Source organism: Oryctolagus cuniculus, chromosome 11, assembly GCF_051225735.1.
Source record: "Oryctolagus cuniculus isolate XC-2025 breed Fujian yellow rabbit chromosome 11, ASM5122573v1, whole genome shotgun sequence".
Taxonomy (NCBI): domain Eukaryota; kingdom Metazoa; phylum Chordata; class Mammalia; order Lagomorpha; family Leporidae; genus Oryctolagus; species Oryctolagus cuniculus.
In genome coordinates, this window is record NC_142877.1 from 207,937 (window position 1) to 224,647 (window position 16,711).

The 16,711-nt window shown below is 60.0% G+C and overlaps 2 protein-coding genes across 6 annotated transcripts in view; one reads left to right on the forward strand and one right to left on the reverse strand.

Moving 5' to 3' along the window:
• PRPF6 (pre-mRNA processing factor 6) overlaps positions 1 to 10,748 on the reverse strand; it is a 37,380-nt gene extending 26,632 nt beyond the window's left edge. For both annotated transcript variants that reach the window (XM_051829067.3, XM_089306868.1), the window contains exons 1-6: positions 10,515 to 10,748; positions 9,463 to 9,631; positions 8,134 to 8,252; positions 4,090 to 4,168; positions 1,455 to 1,631; positions 1,218 to 1,373 (exon numbers count right to left, since the gene is read on the reverse strand). In XM_051829067.3, the coding sequence (XP_051685027.1) occupies positions 1,218 to 1,373; positions 1,455 to 1,631; positions 4,090 to 4,168; positions 8,134 to 8,252; positions 9,463 to 9,631; positions 10,515 to 10,585 (771 nt within the window). In that variant the 5' untranslated portion in view covers positions 10,586 to 10,748. The remainder of the gene's footprint in view (positions 1 to 1,217; positions 1,374 to 1,454; positions 1,632 to 4,089; positions 4,169 to 8,133; positions 8,253 to 9,462; positions 9,632 to 10,514) is intronic.
• A 1,456-nt stretch (positions 10,749 to 12,204) lies between these two features.
• SAMD10 (sterile alpha motif domain containing 10) lies at positions 12,205 to 16,328 on the forward strand. Of its 4 annotated transcripts, XR_011379803.2 has the most exons (7): positions 12,311 to 12,425; positions 14,152 to 14,217; positions 14,435 to 14,616; positions 14,694 to 14,865; positions 14,951 to 15,091; positions 15,205 to 15,381; positions 15,591 to 16,328. XR_011379803.2 is itself a non-coding variant. In XM_051829097.3 (6 exons), the coding sequence occupies exons 1-6, from the start codon at positions 12,335 to 12,337 to the stop codon at positions 15,225 to 15,227; spliced, it is 675 nt and encodes a 224-aa protein (XP_051685057.3). In that variant the 5' UTR covers positions 12,311 to 12,334; the 3' UTR covers positions 15,228 to 16,328. The 4 variants fall into 4 exon arrangements, 2 of the variants coding, with proteins under 2 accessions (XP_051685058.3, XP_051685057.3); XR_011379804.2 differs by lacking the exon at positions 14,152 to 14,217 and having other exon boundaries at positions 12,205 to 12,425; XM_051829097.3 differs by having other exon boundaries at positions 15,205 to 16,328.
• Positions 16,329 to 16,711: the final 383 nt, after the last annotated feature.

Genomic DNA, 16,711 nt, shown 5'->3' on the forward strand with positions numbered 1-16,711 from the left:
CTGGTTCCTGCCATCCAAATGGGTGACCTGTACTGGGTTCCAGACTCCTGGCTGCAACCTGGAACAGCCCTGACTGTTGTGGGCATTTCAAGAGTGATTCAGTAAATGGAAGTCCTCTCTCTGCCTTTCAAATAAAATTAAATGAATAGGGGCTGGCGCTGCAGTGCAGTGGGCTAACACCCTGGCCTAAAGCGCCAGCATCCCATATGGGTGCCGGTTCAAGACCCGGCTGTTCCAATTCCAATCCAGCACTCTGCTATGGTCTAGGAAAGCAGTGGAAGATGGCCCAAGTCCTTGGGCTCCTACACCCACGTGGGGGACCCAGAAGAAGCTCCTGGCTCCTGGCTTCAGATAGGCACAGCTCTGGCCACTGCGGCCAATTGGGGACTGAACCATCGGATGGAAGACTTCTCTCTCTCTGCCTCTCCTCTCTCTGTATAACTCTTTCAAATAAAATAAATAAATATTTAAAAAAATTAAATGAATAGAGAATTAGAAAAATGTACACGAAGCCTCATTAAATGAACAGAGAATTAGGAAAATGTACACGAAGCCTCCACTCAGCAGGCCATCATGCCCTGGCAGAGAGCTTCCCGCACACATGCCCGGCCACTGGCCTGCAGGTGTGCTCTTCCCGGGGCCGGCTCTCTGGACTGCAGCCTTTTCTGCTTCGTGAAGTCCTTACTTTCTAAATAAACAACTTTGAAAACATTTTCCTTCATGACTCCAGAGGTCAACATCAAAAGCAACAGGGCTTGGAGCAGCCGATCTCCAGAGCACAGGGTCTGCTCCCTACAGGCCTCAGGCCACTCCCAGGAGCAGGAAGCGAATCCTCCCACTTAGCATTCACGTGCAGAGGGCAGACCTAGCACACGACCCACAGGGTCCCCGTGGCTCCCTCAGCTGCAGCAGAGCCCAGGCCCCCAAGCGAAGGCAGGCAAGTGGCGGGGCTGGTCCCTGGCCTGCAGCACCCGGGCCCCTGTTGGGGGAAACAAGGACTTACCTGCATGGACGCCCAACCATTCTTCTTAACGGGACACAGAACCTTACATCACCAAAGGCCTGCTCACCTCATGACAAAGCATCAGCAAAGAATAATCCCTCACCTTTCTGCTCTGGGTTTGTCAGCTTTTTTAAAACAAACATGTTAGTTCCCTAACAAGAAAACAGAAATCTTTCAGCAGCAGGTGTAAGAAAACAGAGCATGCAACCCTCACCTGGCTGAGCCTCATGTCCATCAGGGTGTTCCGGGCCTGGCCAATCTTCCTCATGTCCAGCTCTCCTGTGCCAGGTGTCATGAGCCCCGGTGTCATGCCCCCTGGGTATGGGGTGTTCAGCCCCCCTGGGTAGGGTGTGTTAAGACCTCCGAATTGCTGTGGGAAAAGGGTGGCTCAGTCACAGCACCAAATGCAGGAGCACTTAGCCCAGCACCCTGCGCCCTGGTGGACACTCACAGTTTGTCGAGGATCCACTGAGGTGTGGCTCTCTCCAGTCTGTAAATGTTTGGCAAAGAAACTGTCGGGGACGGGGGTCAGCTTCTCGTAGCGCGGGCTCCGCTGTCGCTTGTTCCTGGCATCGCCAACCTCAGGGATGCTCAGCCACTCTTCTTCCGTGACTTCTGCCAACTTCCTCTGCAGAGCCAGCCCCCAAAACATGAATCCGCTGCAGAGCCCCAAGGCACAGACAAGACTGTGCTCCCTCCCTCAGCCCCAGATCAGCACCTGTTACAAGGTTCATGGTCAGCGCCACGGTGCTGTATGAAATTCAGTGACAAAACAACAAAGCCAACCGATGCAGAAACGGCGCTCTGCTCCACTCAGAACTGACCTACTACCTACTGATGATCAACCCGTCAGGGACGGCATCTGGCCTTGCGTTAAGATGCCAAGTCCCAGTCAGAGTGCCTGGAGTTGTTCCCGGGTTCGTTCCCAGCTCTGGCTCCCAACTCCGGCTTCCTGCCAAGGTAGACCCTGGGAGGCAGTGGGGATGGCTCAAGTAGTTGCATCCCTGCAACCCACAGGAGAGACCTGGATTGATTTTCTGACTCCCAGCTTCAAACCCCGTCTTGGCTGCTGTAGGCACTGGGGAACGAACTAGAGGACGGGGACTCTGGCCTGTCTCTCTCTCTGCCTCCCCAATGCTCTGTCTCTCTCTGTCTCTGTCTCTGTCTCTCTCTCTGCCTCCCCAATGCACAGTGGGCTAAGCCACCACCTTTGAGGTCAGCATCCCATATGGGCACTGATTCAAGTCCCAGCTGCTCCATTTCCAATCCAGCTCCCTGTCAATGCGCCTGGGAAAGCAGAGGAAGATGTTCCAAGTGCTTCAGCCTATCACCCACATGGGACACGAGATGTCTTTGCCCTGGCCATTGCAACCACTTAAGCAATGAACCAGCAGATAAAAGATCTATTTTTCCCTCTCTGTAACTGTGCCTTACTAATAAATAAATAGATAAGGGCCAGCACTGTGGCGTAGTGGGTAAAGCTGCTGCCTATAGTGCCGGCATGCTATATGGGCACCAGTTTGAGTCCTAGCTGCTCCACTTCCGATCCAGCTCTCTGCTATGGTCTGGGAAAGCAGTGGAAGATGACCCAGTCCTTGGGCCCCTGCACCCGCATGGGAGACCCAGAAGAAGCCCCTGGCTCCTGGCTTCGGATTGGCCCAGCTCCAGCAATTGCGGCCAGTTGGGGAGTGAACCAGCGGATGGAAGACCTCTCTCTCTCTCTCTCTCTGCCTCTCTGTAACTCTGCCTTTCAAATAAAAAATCTTTAAAAAAAAAAATTTGGGTGCAAAGAGTTTTTAAAAACAAACACATAAACACATATATAAACACATAAATAAATAAATACAGAGATAAACACGTAGATTAATAAACACATAGACAACCGTATGGGGACAGATACGTGGGACAACGCCATCTAACACTGCAGGCTGTCTCCTCTGGAAGCAGTGTGAGGTGCAACACTTTACAGACAACTCCTATGAAGGGAACTGAGAACGCACGAGGCTGGGGAAGAATTTAAACATGTTTCAGGCTCAACAAGACCTCAGTCAACTATGCCCAGGACGCTGGGACAATGCTACAGAGCGTGCTGTGCAGGGGTTTCCTCACGTCCGCCTGGCTCCTCACCAGACCTCATCACCTCACTCGGGCCTCCCAGCATCGGAGCCAGGCAGTACTGGGGGCTGCAGGATGCACAGCCCACACTGCCCACTGTTGGAAACAGACCCTTGCTTGAAGGGAGAACCTGCATACTCCATCTGCCCACCCCTGGAAAGAACGGCCGCAGAGTAAGTGAGAAAATGACAAACTCGAAGGGACATGGAAGTGGAAGAAGAGAATGAACTGAAGAGATGGAACGGATGAACTCGGAGTCAGAGGCCCGCTGCAGCCTCAGTCTACACAGGGGCCACCGCCCCACGGCACCCCACGTGCACACCAGCTCAAATCCCAGCTGCTTCACTTCCGATCCAGCTCCCTGCTAATGCACCTAGGAAAGCAGTGGAAGACGGCCCAAGTGCTTGGGCACCTGCACCTGCACAGGAAACCAGGGTGGCGTTCAGGCTATGGAGCAGCCCTGGCCACTGCAGTCATTTGGGAAGTGAATCAGCAGATGGAAGACTGCTCTCTCTCTCTAACTCTGCCTTCCAAATAAATAAACTAATAAAACTAATAAAAAACTATGTGAGAATTCTGGTAGTGCTAAAAAACCACATAAACTTCAAGTTAAAAAAAAAAGATTTCTTTGACAGAGAAACCTCCTACCCACTGCTTCACTCCCCAAATGGTCACAGTGGCCAGGACTGGGCCAGGTGGAAGCCAGGAGCCTGGAGACCCCTTGGTGCCTCCCATGTGGTGACAGGGACCAAGCAAGGGAGGTGATGGGAAGTGGAGCAGCCAGGACTGGAACCAGTGTTCCACTATGGGATGCTGGCGTCGCCACACCACACCAGCTCCCATGTTCCCCCGTGTGTTGTGTCAGGGGTGGAAAAGTATTTTTACACACACACATGGAACCACAGGCGGGCTGGGCAGCCCGGCCATGCTAACTGCTTACATGCCCAAGAATGGCCACCCCATCTGCTTACTTTGAGATCTGAGAATTGTTGTTGGATTTTGGGGCGCTCCATACGGTACTTCTCAATTTCTTCTTTTTCTCTCTGCTCCCTAGAAAATAAAACACGTGCATGCATTAGAAATACAGACAGCGGGCCAGCACTATAGCACAGTGGGTACAGCCGCCGCCGGCGATGCCAGATCCCATATGGACGCTGGTTCAAGTCCTGGCTGCTCCACTTCTGATCCAGCTCCCTGCTAATGAGCCTGGGAAAAGAAGTGGAAGACAGCCCAAGTGTTTGGGCCCCTGCACCCACGTGGGAAACCCAGATGAAGCTCCTGGCTTTGGCCATTTGGGGACTGAACCAGTGGATGGAAATCTCTCCCTCTCTCTCCTCTTCTTCCAACTCTACCTTTCAAATAAGTAAAAATAAAATAAGTAAAATGAAATAGGGTGATGTCTGGCCTGGCAGTGAGACACACGTGAAGACACCCGGGTCCAATGCCCAGCTCCAGACCTGGACTCCGGCTTCCTGCCAAGGGAAGCCCTGGGAGGCAGTGGCGACGGCTCACGTGGTTATAGATTCCTGTCACAAACACGGCGGACCTGGATGCAGCTCCTGGCTTTTCAGCTCGGGCTCAATGCAGTACCAGGAGTGGACCAGTGGTGGGCAGCAAACTGTCTCTCCACTGGTCTCCTCTTGTCTTTGAAACAAGAAAAAAAAAAAAATACCCCATGTCCACTGTAAAATCAAAGTTGCTTTGCCGTATGTTTCCATTCGCCAAAAACAGCAACCCCATATTCTGAGCAGCTGAAACGCATTGTAACTCCATGTAAGATAAATCTTCAGGCTCCCCTCATAACTACCTTGACATATTGGGTTGGGTTGTTCTGTTAATTTTCTTTTGCTTTTTTGTGTGTGCTTTTTTGGTTTTACTTTTAGATTTAAGATCATTAAATTTGCTGTGGGGTAGGGAGCTAAACCTCTACCCGTGGCACCAGCATCCCAAATGGGCACAGGTTCATGTCCCAGCTGCTCCTCTTCTAATCCAGCTCTCTGCTGTGGCCTGGGAAAGCAGTAGAAGATGGCCCACGTGCTTGGGTCCCTGCACCTGTGTGGGAGACCCAGAAGAAGCTCCTGGCTTTGGATCAGCGCAGTTCCGGCCATTATGGCCGTTTGGGGAGTGAATTAGCAGATAGAAGACCTTTCTCTCTGTCTCTAACTCTACCTCTCAACTAGAGAAAATCTTTTAGGAAGAAAAGAAAACACATCTAACACACCTAGCCTACTCCCCAGCAGAGCTGACCAGCTGCCTGTCTCGTGGTCACTGGGAGCTGTGGCCACTGCTGTGGCCCAGCATGGCCCTTAGCAGCAGCCCAGGCAAAGCCCAAGGTGCAGTACCTCAAGGGCAGTGCTGCTGAATGTGCGTCACTTCTGCGCCCCAACGTCCAAGCACAGCAGTCACCACATCCAGGACCAGGTCGAGTCCAGCTGCTCTGCTCCAGACCCTGCTCCCTGCTGTGGCCTGGGAGAGCACCAGAGGATGACTCAGGCGCGAGGGCCCCTGCACCTGCTGGGAGACCCAGAAGCTCCTGGCTCCTGGCTTCAGCCTTGCCCAGCCCTGGTCACTGTGGCCACTGGGGGATGGAAGATCTCTCTCACCCAGTCCCTCCCCTGTAACTCTGCCTTTCAAATACATAAACCTTTTTTTTTTTTTTTAATCAGCGTCACTGTCACAAGAAAGTGAAAGGCAGAAGGGGGAATTCGCCATGATGCGTGTGCACAGTGGACGTGAGGTGCGACCTGGATGTGCTCTGCCCTGAGCGCTGGCTGTCGGGTGACGGGGCTGGGCTTAGTGCTGTGAAGTGTCGCAAAGCCACTGTGCCCATGGAAGACGGCAAATGAGCCTGTGGACCTGCAGGGGGTGGTGGTGTGGTCAGGGAGCTCGGGCCAGTGATGGGGCAGTGATACCAGGCGCTAGGCCAGGCCCCACAAGCACTGTGTCCTCGCACCCTGCAGCACATCCGGTGCCCTCTACAGGGCCCTCGACCCAGCCAGAAACACAGCCCCAACCACAGCGAAGCAACGTGCAAACTGTGAGGTAGCACGGGGACTGCGGCGTGTACTGCTGTTCCTTCTTCCCGCTGTTCTGTCATGGAAGCCTCCAGGATAAAAGGGTTTTAAAAGCCACCACTTTGGGCCGGCACCACGGCTCACTAGGCTAATCCTCCGCCTAGCGGCACCGGCACACCGGGCTCTAGTCCCGGTCAGGGTGCCAGATTCTGTCCCGGTTGCCCCTCTTCCAGGCCAGCTCTCTGCTGTGGCCAGGGAGTGCAGTGGAGGATGGCCCAAGCGCTTGGGCCCTGCACCCCATGGGAGACCAGGAGAAGTACCTGGCTCCTGCCATCAGATCAGCGTGGTGCGCCAGCCGCAGCGCGCTGGCCGCGGCGGCCATTGGAGGGTGAACCAACGGCAAAGGAAGACTTTTCTCTCTGTCTCTCTCACTGTCCACTCTGTCAAAAAAAAAAAAAAAAAAAAAAAAAAGCCACCACTTTTTACTATGACTTTCTAGATGTGTCCATGTCACTGTGTTTAAAACAAATTAATGTCAAAGTACTGGAATCAAATCAATGAATGCAAAACCATTTACACCTAATTACTATTCACACGCCCTGATTTAAAAACAAGTTTTCAAAAACTCCACAAAATTCAACTTCATTCTCCTAAAGTTATTTTGAAAAAAATTAGAAGTTTTATATACATATACATATATATACATATATATGTATGTTAGGGGAAGTTACAAAATTACCAGTTATAAGCCCCCCACCCCATGTCACAGCACCAGTTCAAGTCCCCTGCTAGAGACGGAGGGCAGTGGGTGACGGCTCACGTACTTGGGCCCCTGTACCCACATAGAAGACCTGCGTGGAGCGCCTGGCTCCCAGCTTTGCATCAGCCCAGCTCCGGCTGTTGCAGCCATCTGGGGAGTGAACCAGCAGATGGAAGACCTCTTTCTAGTCTCTCTGCCTTTCAAATAAAATAAATCTTTTTTTAAAAATTGTACGTATCAACAGCAATACAAAAAAGAAAATGAACCAAGAGATTAACTGTTACTTTTTCTTCTTTAATTTTTAGTTTTTAACAGATTCAATGTGATTTGCAAATATAATTCTTTTTCTTAAGAAATGTTTTTTTTAAAGACTTATTTATTTGAAAGAGTTACAGAAAGTGAGATAGAGCAAGATTTTCCATCCAGTGGTTCATTCCCCAAAGGGCCACAACAACCGGCGCTGAGCCAGGCTGAGGCAGGAGCTTCTTCCGGGTCTCCCACACGGGTGCAGGGGCCTAAGGACTTGGGCCATTTTCCACTGCTTTCCCAGGGACATCAGCAGGGAGCTGGATCAGAAGTGGAGGGTGCCCAGGCCCCTGGCAGATACAAGTCTAGGAACACACTGATCATCCCTCCCTCCCCCTCCCTCCCCGCCCTCCCTCCCTCCACTGTTACTTCTCTGAGCTTGTGAAGAAACGTCACACTCTTTCCTATTCTCAACCTTGGTTTCCTATCATGCTATGACGTAAATGTGTTTTCTTTATAATAAAAAAGTCAGCAGCTTGCAAAGCAGCAGAGTTTACTGTGCTTCCTCCCGGGACGTGCCGGCCAGCAGCCCCGGCTGGCGGAGCAGGGACAGCTCGAGCACCTGGCAGAGGGCCCCTGGTGTGCAGCAGGACGCCGAGGACACGTGCTCGCGGGCCGGCCTGGCCTGAGCTCCCTAACCCACTCTACCACCAGCCACTTCCAAGTTCAACTTCACACAAGTTAGTCCCCATCACTGCATCCACTTGAAAGGGGGCAATGCTGACGCACAAAGCAAGCCTCCAAGTCCTGCTGACCCCTGCACAGCCAGCAGTGCGCTCTCCCCCGTGGCCCAACACATCCACGTGTAGTGGCCACGCACCACAGAGCTCCGGGAGGAGCAGCTGCCACGGTTCCTGCAGCTTTTCTACAAGCCTGAGCCAGTAGAGGAAGTGTGTGTGTGTGTGTGTGTGTCGGCGTGAGCGGCGGCCCGGTACCTTCTCTCCTTCCTCCTCTCGTCCATCCTCTTGTCCAGCGCTGCGTAGATGGCGTCCGCCTCCTCATCGTCCTTCTCGTAGGGCCCGCTGGAGAAGAGGCTGCCGGCATAGCCGTTGAACTGAGGACCAAACAGCACACTCAGAGGGGCCACACCCCCACAGGACCCCTCTCACAGAGCTCCTGCACACACCCAACCGGAGGGTGCCAGGGGCCTGAGACAGAGCAGCCACCCGGGTTGGAAGAGCCTGGAAGGGTAAAGAGCGAGGGTCCCAGACCAGGCCCTCCTTGATGGGAGCACTGGTGAAACCCCAGCCAGATCAGCAGTCACGAGTGACGCCCAGCAGGGGCAGCCACCTGCAGAGCCGGCACACCTGGCAGTGACCCTCAGCGCCGCGGCCCTGGAAGCAGCGCTGACGCTCACGTCTCTGCGCCGTCACCTGGACTGAGTCCCGGCTCCCACAGTGGACAGAGTGAACAAACGGAACCACCAGCCTGCTCTCAATCCAATCAATCACATGGACAATAACAACGTGTCACCGTTAATTTCCAGGTTTTGGTAAGTGTCGCAAGGTCAGAAAGATGAGCGCTGGGGTGTACTCGGCTAAGCCTCCGCCTGTGGCACCAGCACCCCATGTGGACGCCGGTTTGTGTCCTGGCTGCCCCACTTCCGATCCAGCTCCCTGCTAAGGCCTTGCAAAGCAGAAGATGGCCCAAGTCCTTGGGCCCCTGCCCCTGCGTGGGAGACCTGGAAGAAGCTCCTGGCTTCAGATTGGCCCAGCTCCAGCCGCTGTGGCCATTTGGGGCATGAACCAGGATAGAAGAGCTCTCTCTGTGTTTCTCCCTTTTTTTGTAACTCTGCCTCTCAAATACGTAAATAAAATCTAAGGAAAAAAAAAAAAAAGATGGGGAAAGCTTCGTGAAGAGTATACAGGAACACAGGAATCTTTTTTCTTGAACTGTTTTTGGTATTATTTTTCCAACTTCATGCAAGCTTATTTATTTCAAAATTAAAATTCATTGCTTAACTTTTTATTTTATTAAAGCAGTAAAAGGCCCAACCCCCACACCCAGCGTAAGTGGGACAACTGTCACAGGCAACCAGCCACCGCCCACTTCCCTCGCCAATAACAAAACTAATTCTCCTCGAGTCTCCTCAGGGGACAGGCGTCACCTGTCAGACTGCCCTGCTGCGAGGCACCGCGCCAAAGCGACAGGGCGCGAAGACCCTGGGCGAGGATGCGCCTTCCAAAGGCGCTTCCCTCCCCACGCCACACCGAAGACGTCTGTGGGCGGCTGGGGACCCGCAGACCGCCCGGCCGCACACGCACCTCGTCATAGTTGGTGTCGTTCAGGTCCTCGTCGTCATCGTCGGCAGCCTGGTTCTTCTTCATCTGGTCCCCAACGGTCCTCTTGCCGGGGGGTGCATGGCGATCGTCCACGGGGTCGTTGGCGTCCCGGGCAGGTCCGATGTCCGACCGGGTGGTGAAGCCGGTAGCCCTGCGGCAGACCAAGGCGCCGTCAGCCGGCTCCTGCACCTGCCCCTGGAAGCCCCCAGCGCCCAGGTCTCCACCCAGGCTTCTCCATCTGCCGTGCACAAGGCAAGCTCACACCTCCGCTCCACAGCCACGCAGGCCCACAGACCCAGCCTGGCCCAGCCAGGCCCCTCTCTGGGTGCAACCGGCAGCTGCCCAGGCTGTGAACCCAGCACCAGGGCAGGCACCGCTCCTCCCCAGGCCGCGACACCCACCACCGCCGGTAACCGCCTGCAACTCCTGCCGACGCGGCTCTGAGCAGGGCAGCCCTTCTTTTATTTATTTACTTGAAAGGCAGAGTTACAGAGAGCGAGGAAGACGGAGACAGCTTCCATCCGCTGGCTCACTCCCCAGACGGCTGCAGCGGCCGGCCGGGGCCTCCTCCGGGTCTCCCACCCGGCTGGCGGGGGCCCACACACTTCTTCCACTGCCTTTCCCAGGCCGACCCCAAGCCGTCTCCTGACGCCGGCCCGCGCCCAGCGCACGCTCCAGTGTCCCCAGCTCCCCAGCCCTGGCACGCGAGGCTCCCGCGTCCCCCCTGCGGCACCGCCCGCACGCCCCAGCCCGCCCCCTGCCCTGCCGCATCTCCCCGGCCCCCGGAGCGTCCCAGGGTCCCGGGGGTCCCGCGGCTCCGCCCTGCTCCTCCCACCCCGCACGTCCCCACGCCCTCCCCAAGCACCAACAACACAGGAGTGGGCGGCCGTTCACGGCGGTCACCTCCCTTCAGGCGCAGGCACCAGCCCCACGGGGACCCGCTCCCCGTTCGTCCCCGCCGGCCGAAGCCCTCCTCTCGCCCAGTCCCAGTCCAGCCCCGGCCTCTCCGCCCCCGGCCCGGCCGCAGGCCTCACCCCCGGCCCAGCCCCGGCACGTAGCCGAGCGGGGCGGGCATGCCCAGGAACGGCTTCTTCTTCTTGTTCATGGCGGTGAGGAGAAGACACGAAGCCGCAGCCTGAGCCTCCGAGACGAGCCCGCCACAGCGCTGTCGTCGCGAAGGGTCGCAGGCGTCGCGTCACCCGCGCCCCGGAAGCAGAGCGCGCAGACCGCCCGAGGCTCCGCCCACCCCGGGCTCCCGGGCGGAAGCTGCGGAGCGGGTACCGCCCACTTCCGGCCCGCCGGGCAAGGGAGCCGGAGCGCCCCCTGGTGGAGCGGCGGGGCCGCGCCCTCCCGCGCGCTCGGTGGCGCTCCCGGAACCTCCCCGTGCGGGCCGAGCCGCGCGCGTGTGGACCTGGGCGCCGGCGGACTGCAACCCCGCACGCCCCGGCGGCACCCTGGCCGTTCCTGGGAGGGCTGGAGCCGCCGCGTCCGCAGCTCCTGAGAGCCAGTGGCCGAAGACCGATGGGTCCCGCGTTGTGGCGCGGGGGGCTGACTGGTCCCGCCGCCCAGGTCCCACGCAGGGCGCCGCTTGCGGGCCCAGGGGCTCTACTGCTCTCCCGGCTGCCTGCCACGGCTCCGGGGAAGGCGGGCGACGATGCCTGAGCTGGCCCTCGCCTGGACCTAGCCCTGGTAGCCGTTTGGGGGGCGAATCGGTGGGTGGGAGATCTCTCGCCCTGTGCCCTCCGTCAATCATCTCAGGACAGAAATGAGCGCGGCGGACGCGGGTGCCGTGCGGGGGGCCTGTCACTGGGCACGCACTCCTTTGTTTTTCTGAAAGGCGGAGTGACAGAGCTGCCAGGCGCGCCCCAAATGGCCACGAGGACCAGGGCTGCGCTGGGCTGAAGCCGGGAGCTGGGAGCTCCACCGGGTCTCCCTTGTGGATGCCAGAGGCCCCGCACTTGCGCCATCCTCTGCGGCCTCCCAAGTGCACTGGCAGGGAGCTGGATCGGAAGCGGGAGTAGCCAGGGCTGGAATCAGGCCGCCCCTGCCCACTGGGCCAGCCCGGAGCTCCACGCAGGCCTCACTCCCGGGGGCAGGGACCCCGTGACTCGAGGTCCCCACTGCCTCCCAGGACACGCAGGCCGGTGGAGGACCGGGTGCCGCACCTGCGATTCTGCAGCCCCCACAGGGCCCAGGCAAGGCAGAAAGCTCAGCCACTCGCAAGCCTCGTTTTCCTCACAGCTCAGGCCAAAGACCCCTGTGCCGGTCCCCAGCACCTCCAGCCAGGACCCTGGAGCAGGCGCCCCCGCTGCCCCACGGCCTCGGCCTCCTCGAGCCTCTCTCGCCCCTTGTGCGTTCTCGAGCCTGCACCTGCCAGCGCAGCTCCCCCACGGCTCGCGCTGGGACTGCAGGGCGAGGGGAGCTGCCTCCGGGCCAGCAGGAGTGGGGGATGGCAGGGGAGGGTCGCGCGGGCTTCTCTGGGAAGCAGGTGCCCATCTGAGGGAGAGGCCTAAGAAACCCGATTATATCAGAGGGGACGAGGGGGCCGGGGCCCCCTGCCTGGCCCCGGTCGGTCAAAGCCCCCGGAGAGGGCGACCCCGGCAGGTGCGCGGCGACTCGCGCCCCGAGAACACACACGCCAGGCACACGCGGCCCCGCGCGCGCCGCCCCACCTCGGAGCGCCTGGAGCGCGCTGCGCTCGGGCCGGCGGCAGGTGCCTCGCCGCGCAGACTCGCGGGCCGAACCGGCTCGGCGGGGCGGCCGGGCGGGGCGGGGCGGGGCGGCGCGCGCTCCCCGCCGGCCACACCGGCCGCCTGCGCGGCCAGGGGCGTGCGCGGGCGGCGCCGCGGGCCCCATGTTCGCCGAGCTGAGGGCCAACCGAAGCCCCCCGCGAGGCCGCGCCGCGGCTGTGCGCGCGGGCTTCGGGGAGCGCCGGGATGTGGACGGTGAGCGGGACGCGGGCGCGGGCGGGGGCCCCCTGGCCTGAGCGTGTCCCCACGGCCTCTGTGCTGCGCTGGGGGCGGCCGGCCTCCGCGGCGTGGGGTGGGCTGAGCCCGGCCGCGCCTGTCCCGCACCGGGGTCACCTTTCGGGAGGGACCCAGGCTGCAGCCCCGCTCCCCTGCCCCTCCCTCCTGGAACGGGACGTTGAGGCGGGGAGGGATCAACCCGCGCCGGGTGCCGGCAGGAAATGGGCGGGCCCCGCCGGCTCCGGGCAGATGCGGTTCCCGGGGCGCGGCGCCGAGCGCCCGGAGATCCTGGGAACCGGTCCCCGCCGCACCGGGGCTCCCTCGGTGGCCGCAGTGGCCACACCCTTAAGTCTGGGCCTCTGAGGTTCCCAGGGTCGCCGGAGCCTTACGGGGTGCAAGACCGAGGGTTCCCCCATTGCTCAGCGCGAGACCAGGGCCAGCCCGGCCGCCGCAGGACCCGCCGGCTGTGTCGGGGGCGGGGCCCGGGGCGCCGCCTGTGCACCGCGACCTGACAGCAGCCGGGATCCCACCGGGATGGGAGAGGGTCCGCGGAGCCGCTGCCTGCCCCGGGGGTACCAGCACCGGGAAACAGGCTGAAGGAGCAGGGAGGAAGGGGCGTCACTGGGGTCTCTGGGCAATGGCTGCACCCCTGTGCTAAGCACCAGGTGCTGTCCTGGGCTCAGCTTGTGGTGCGGGAGGATTTGCCAGGGCAGGCCGTCGGGAGGGACATGGGGCAGGGCTGTGGACACAGTGTTTCGGGCCAGGGCGACTTCAGTGGGACCGTCTCCCTGCAAAGGCTGCCCAGGAGGCAGGGCCTGCCCTCTGCAAAGGCAGGTCCTGTGTGTGTGTGTGTGTGTGTGGGTTCCCTGTGTGTGCCCAGGTCCCATGTGTGTGCACAGATCCCATATGTGTGTCTGCAGGTCCTGTGTGTGTGTGCGTCCTGTGTATGCACAGGTCCCATATGTGTGTCTGCAAGTCCTGTGTGTGTGCATGTGGGTCCCATGTGTGTGCCTGCAGGTCCCGTGTGTGTGCACACAGGTCCTGTGTGTGTGTGCACAGGTCCTGTGTGTGTGTGCATGTAGATCCAGTGTGTGTGTTTGCAGGTCCTATGTGTGTGCACAGGTCCCATATGCGTGCCTATAGGTCTCGTGTGTGTGCACAGGTCCTGTGTGTGTGCCTGCAGGTCCCATGTATGTGTGCACAGGTCCCATGTGAGTGCCTGTAGGTCCAGTGTGTGTGCACAGGTCCTGTGTGTGTGCACAGGTCCCATACGTATGCACACACGCACACAGGTCCCATGTGAGTGCCTGTAGGTCCAGTGTGTGTGTGCATGGGTCCCATATGTGTGTTTGCAGGTCCTGTGTGTGTGCCCAGGTCCCATGTGAGTGCCTGTAGGTCCAGTGTGTGTGCACAGGTCCTTGTGTGTGTGCCCAGATCCCATGTATGTGAATGAAGATCCTGTGTGTGCACAGGTTCTGTTTATGTGCCCTGGTGCCATGTGTGTATGTGCAGGTCTCGTGTGTGTACATGCAAGTCTTGTGTGTGTGCACACTGATCCTGTGTGTATGTGTGTGTCCAGGTCCCGTGTGTGTGCTCTGGTCCCATGTGTATGTGTGCACAGGTACTATGTGTGTGTGTACACGGGTCTCGTGTGTGTGTGCACTAATCCTGTGTGTGTATGCCCAGGTCCCGTGTGTGTGCCCAGGTCCCGTGTGTGCATATGCAGGTCCTGTGCTGCATGCGGGAGACTCAGAGGCCAGCCCTAGGCAAGGTGTATAGCTCAAGGCTGCCCCTGCCGCCCCTGCCGCCCCTTGCCTGGCTCCCTGGAGTGTGGGTCCTCTGCAGGTAGGAGGCGTGGTGCCTCCAGTCTCTGGACTCCTGCCGGGGGGGGGGGGGCTTGGGGATGTGACTCCCCTCAGGGGTGGGGAGGAGACGGGCACGACAGGGGAGCTGCCTCTCAGGAGCCTGACCAGGGCCCCCGCACACAGCCACCGCCCACTTCAGCTTCTGCCGGACCGTCCTGGAGCACACGGTGTCCGCCGAGAGCATCCCCTGCCACCTGCCTCGAACGCCGGGCACCAGCCTCACGTGGCACGACCCCCGCAGCCAGAGGGCGTGCAGCAGCAGACCCATCAAGCTCCTGCAGCAGCCAGGCACAGAGGCCCCCCAGGTACCCCGCCGCCCGCCCCCGCCCCCCGCGCCCACTACGCCACCCTCACTGCGCCCACCACCCTCCTCCCCCTGCAGGGCCAGCTGTACTCGGACCACTACGGCCTGTACCACACCAGCCCCCCGCTGGGCGGCCTGACGCGGCCCGTGGTGCTGTGGACTCAGCAGGACGTGTGCAAGTGGCTCAAGAAGCACTGTCCCCACAACTACCTCGTCTACGTCGAGGCCTTCTCCCAACACGCCATCACCGGTACGCCGGCTGCTGCCCTCCCGCGCCCCTGGGTGAGTCCCAAGTGTCCCTGTGGGCCTCAGCTTGTCCGCCCCTCTCCCTGCAGGCCGGGCACTGCTGCGGCTGAATGCGGAGAAGCTGCAACGCATGGGGCTGGCGCAGGAGGCCCAGAGGCAGGAGGTGCTACAGCAGGTGCTGCACCTGCAGGTGCGCGAGGAGGGGCGGAGCCTGCAGCTGCTCAGCCAAGGTCTGTGGGAGAGGCTGGGGGCGGGGCTGGGAGGGGTCTCTGAAGGATCTCAGGAGACTGGCTGGAGGGGCCCGGGAAGGGTCCACCCCCATTCGCCCCCATCTACCCCGCAGCTTCCTTCGGAAACATGTCCTAGCTGCTGCTGAGGCTCAAACCCCAGACCAGCACTGTGACTGGAGCCCGTGGCCAGGGACGAAATGGTGCTGGTGGCTCAGCTCCTGGACCCTGTGGACGCCTGGGCAGCAGAGCCCAGTTCTGTGGACAGGCGGGACCAGGACGCTCACCTTCAGGTGCTTCTGGGTGGGCACTCCACGCCGCATCCGGGGTTGGGCGCCCCTCCTCCTGGGACCAGAGCACGTGCCGCTGGCCGCGTGTGCGGCAGCTCTCTCGAGCCAGAGATGGCCAGGTGCCTGCAACGTCACAGCACTGACCCGTCTGCCACCCAGCTGGGATGAACTCCTCAGCCCTCCTAGCTCGGTGCCCCTCCTGTCCCTGCCAGGGCCCGGCAGGCCCAACTCACGGCCCAGAGGAATGGTCATCAGAACCCAGCGGCTGGCTGCCACACCCAGCGCATGCTGAAGCTGGCTCCCTGCTCCGAGTCCGTGAGAACTGAGGCCAGGGGGCATCCACACCCGTGAAGACGAAGCCACCCAATGAGGTGACCTCACGCAGGGGCCTGGGCTCAGTGCTGCTCCTCAGCCGGTGCTTGGGGGACTATTGCGATCCAGCATCTTCTGCCCGGGTCAGTGGCACAGACATTTTCCGTTGTCACTCTCCCGGGAAGATCTGGATTCACAGGAGAGGCTGTCCCAAGGGCCTCGGCCCCACATCTGCCCACAGACGCCAGAGCATCCCCTCCCTGGGTGCAGGGCAGCCCTCTCCCACCCCCCCCCCCCCCGGGCTCTCTCAGGGACAGATGAGGCTGAGCCCAGCCCCTCTGTGTGCCCTGAGCCGGCCTTGGGTGCGAGGTTGGTCATCGCAGCCGCAGGTCCCGAGTGGCATTCGGAAAACTGGCCTGGCACCTCCGTCCTGTGCCATGACCCCCAGCTGCCCGTGTCCCTGTCCCCGACCACCCTGTGCTATAGGTCTTTCCCCAGGGAGCCCTTCCTGCCGCCACCCATCCTCCTGCCTCTGTCTTGCCCACCCCGTGCCCCTGTCTTGTCTTGTCTTGCGTTCACTTTTTTATACTCTGACAAAGAGAAGAAAAAAACAAACAAATAAACGTGGTTCTCAAGTGCCTGCTGCACTGGGTGTTGGGGGGGGGGGCGGCATGCCTGGCTGCCTGCAGGCCGCGCCACCAGGGGGCAGTGGAGCTGCGTTCTGAAGAGGCCTCCCCCAAGGCGGAGGCCACAGCCGGGGCGCCCCACGGGGGGTCCTGGGGCTGCTGTCCCGGGATGGGGCCTTTGCCTTCTCTGAGGCCAGAGGCCAACCCCAGTGGGGCCTCCAAGCCCCTTCGGGTTTCTGGTGCCTGCCTGTTGGCCCTGGCTCCCTCTCATCTCCCCAGGCAGGGACTCTGTGTGCAACCCTCCTCCAAAGAAGGCCTCCCCTGTAGGGTCGGGGCTCCAGCCTCCCACACAGGGCAGGGTCGGGACACAACACCCCAGCCTCACGGTATGGCCA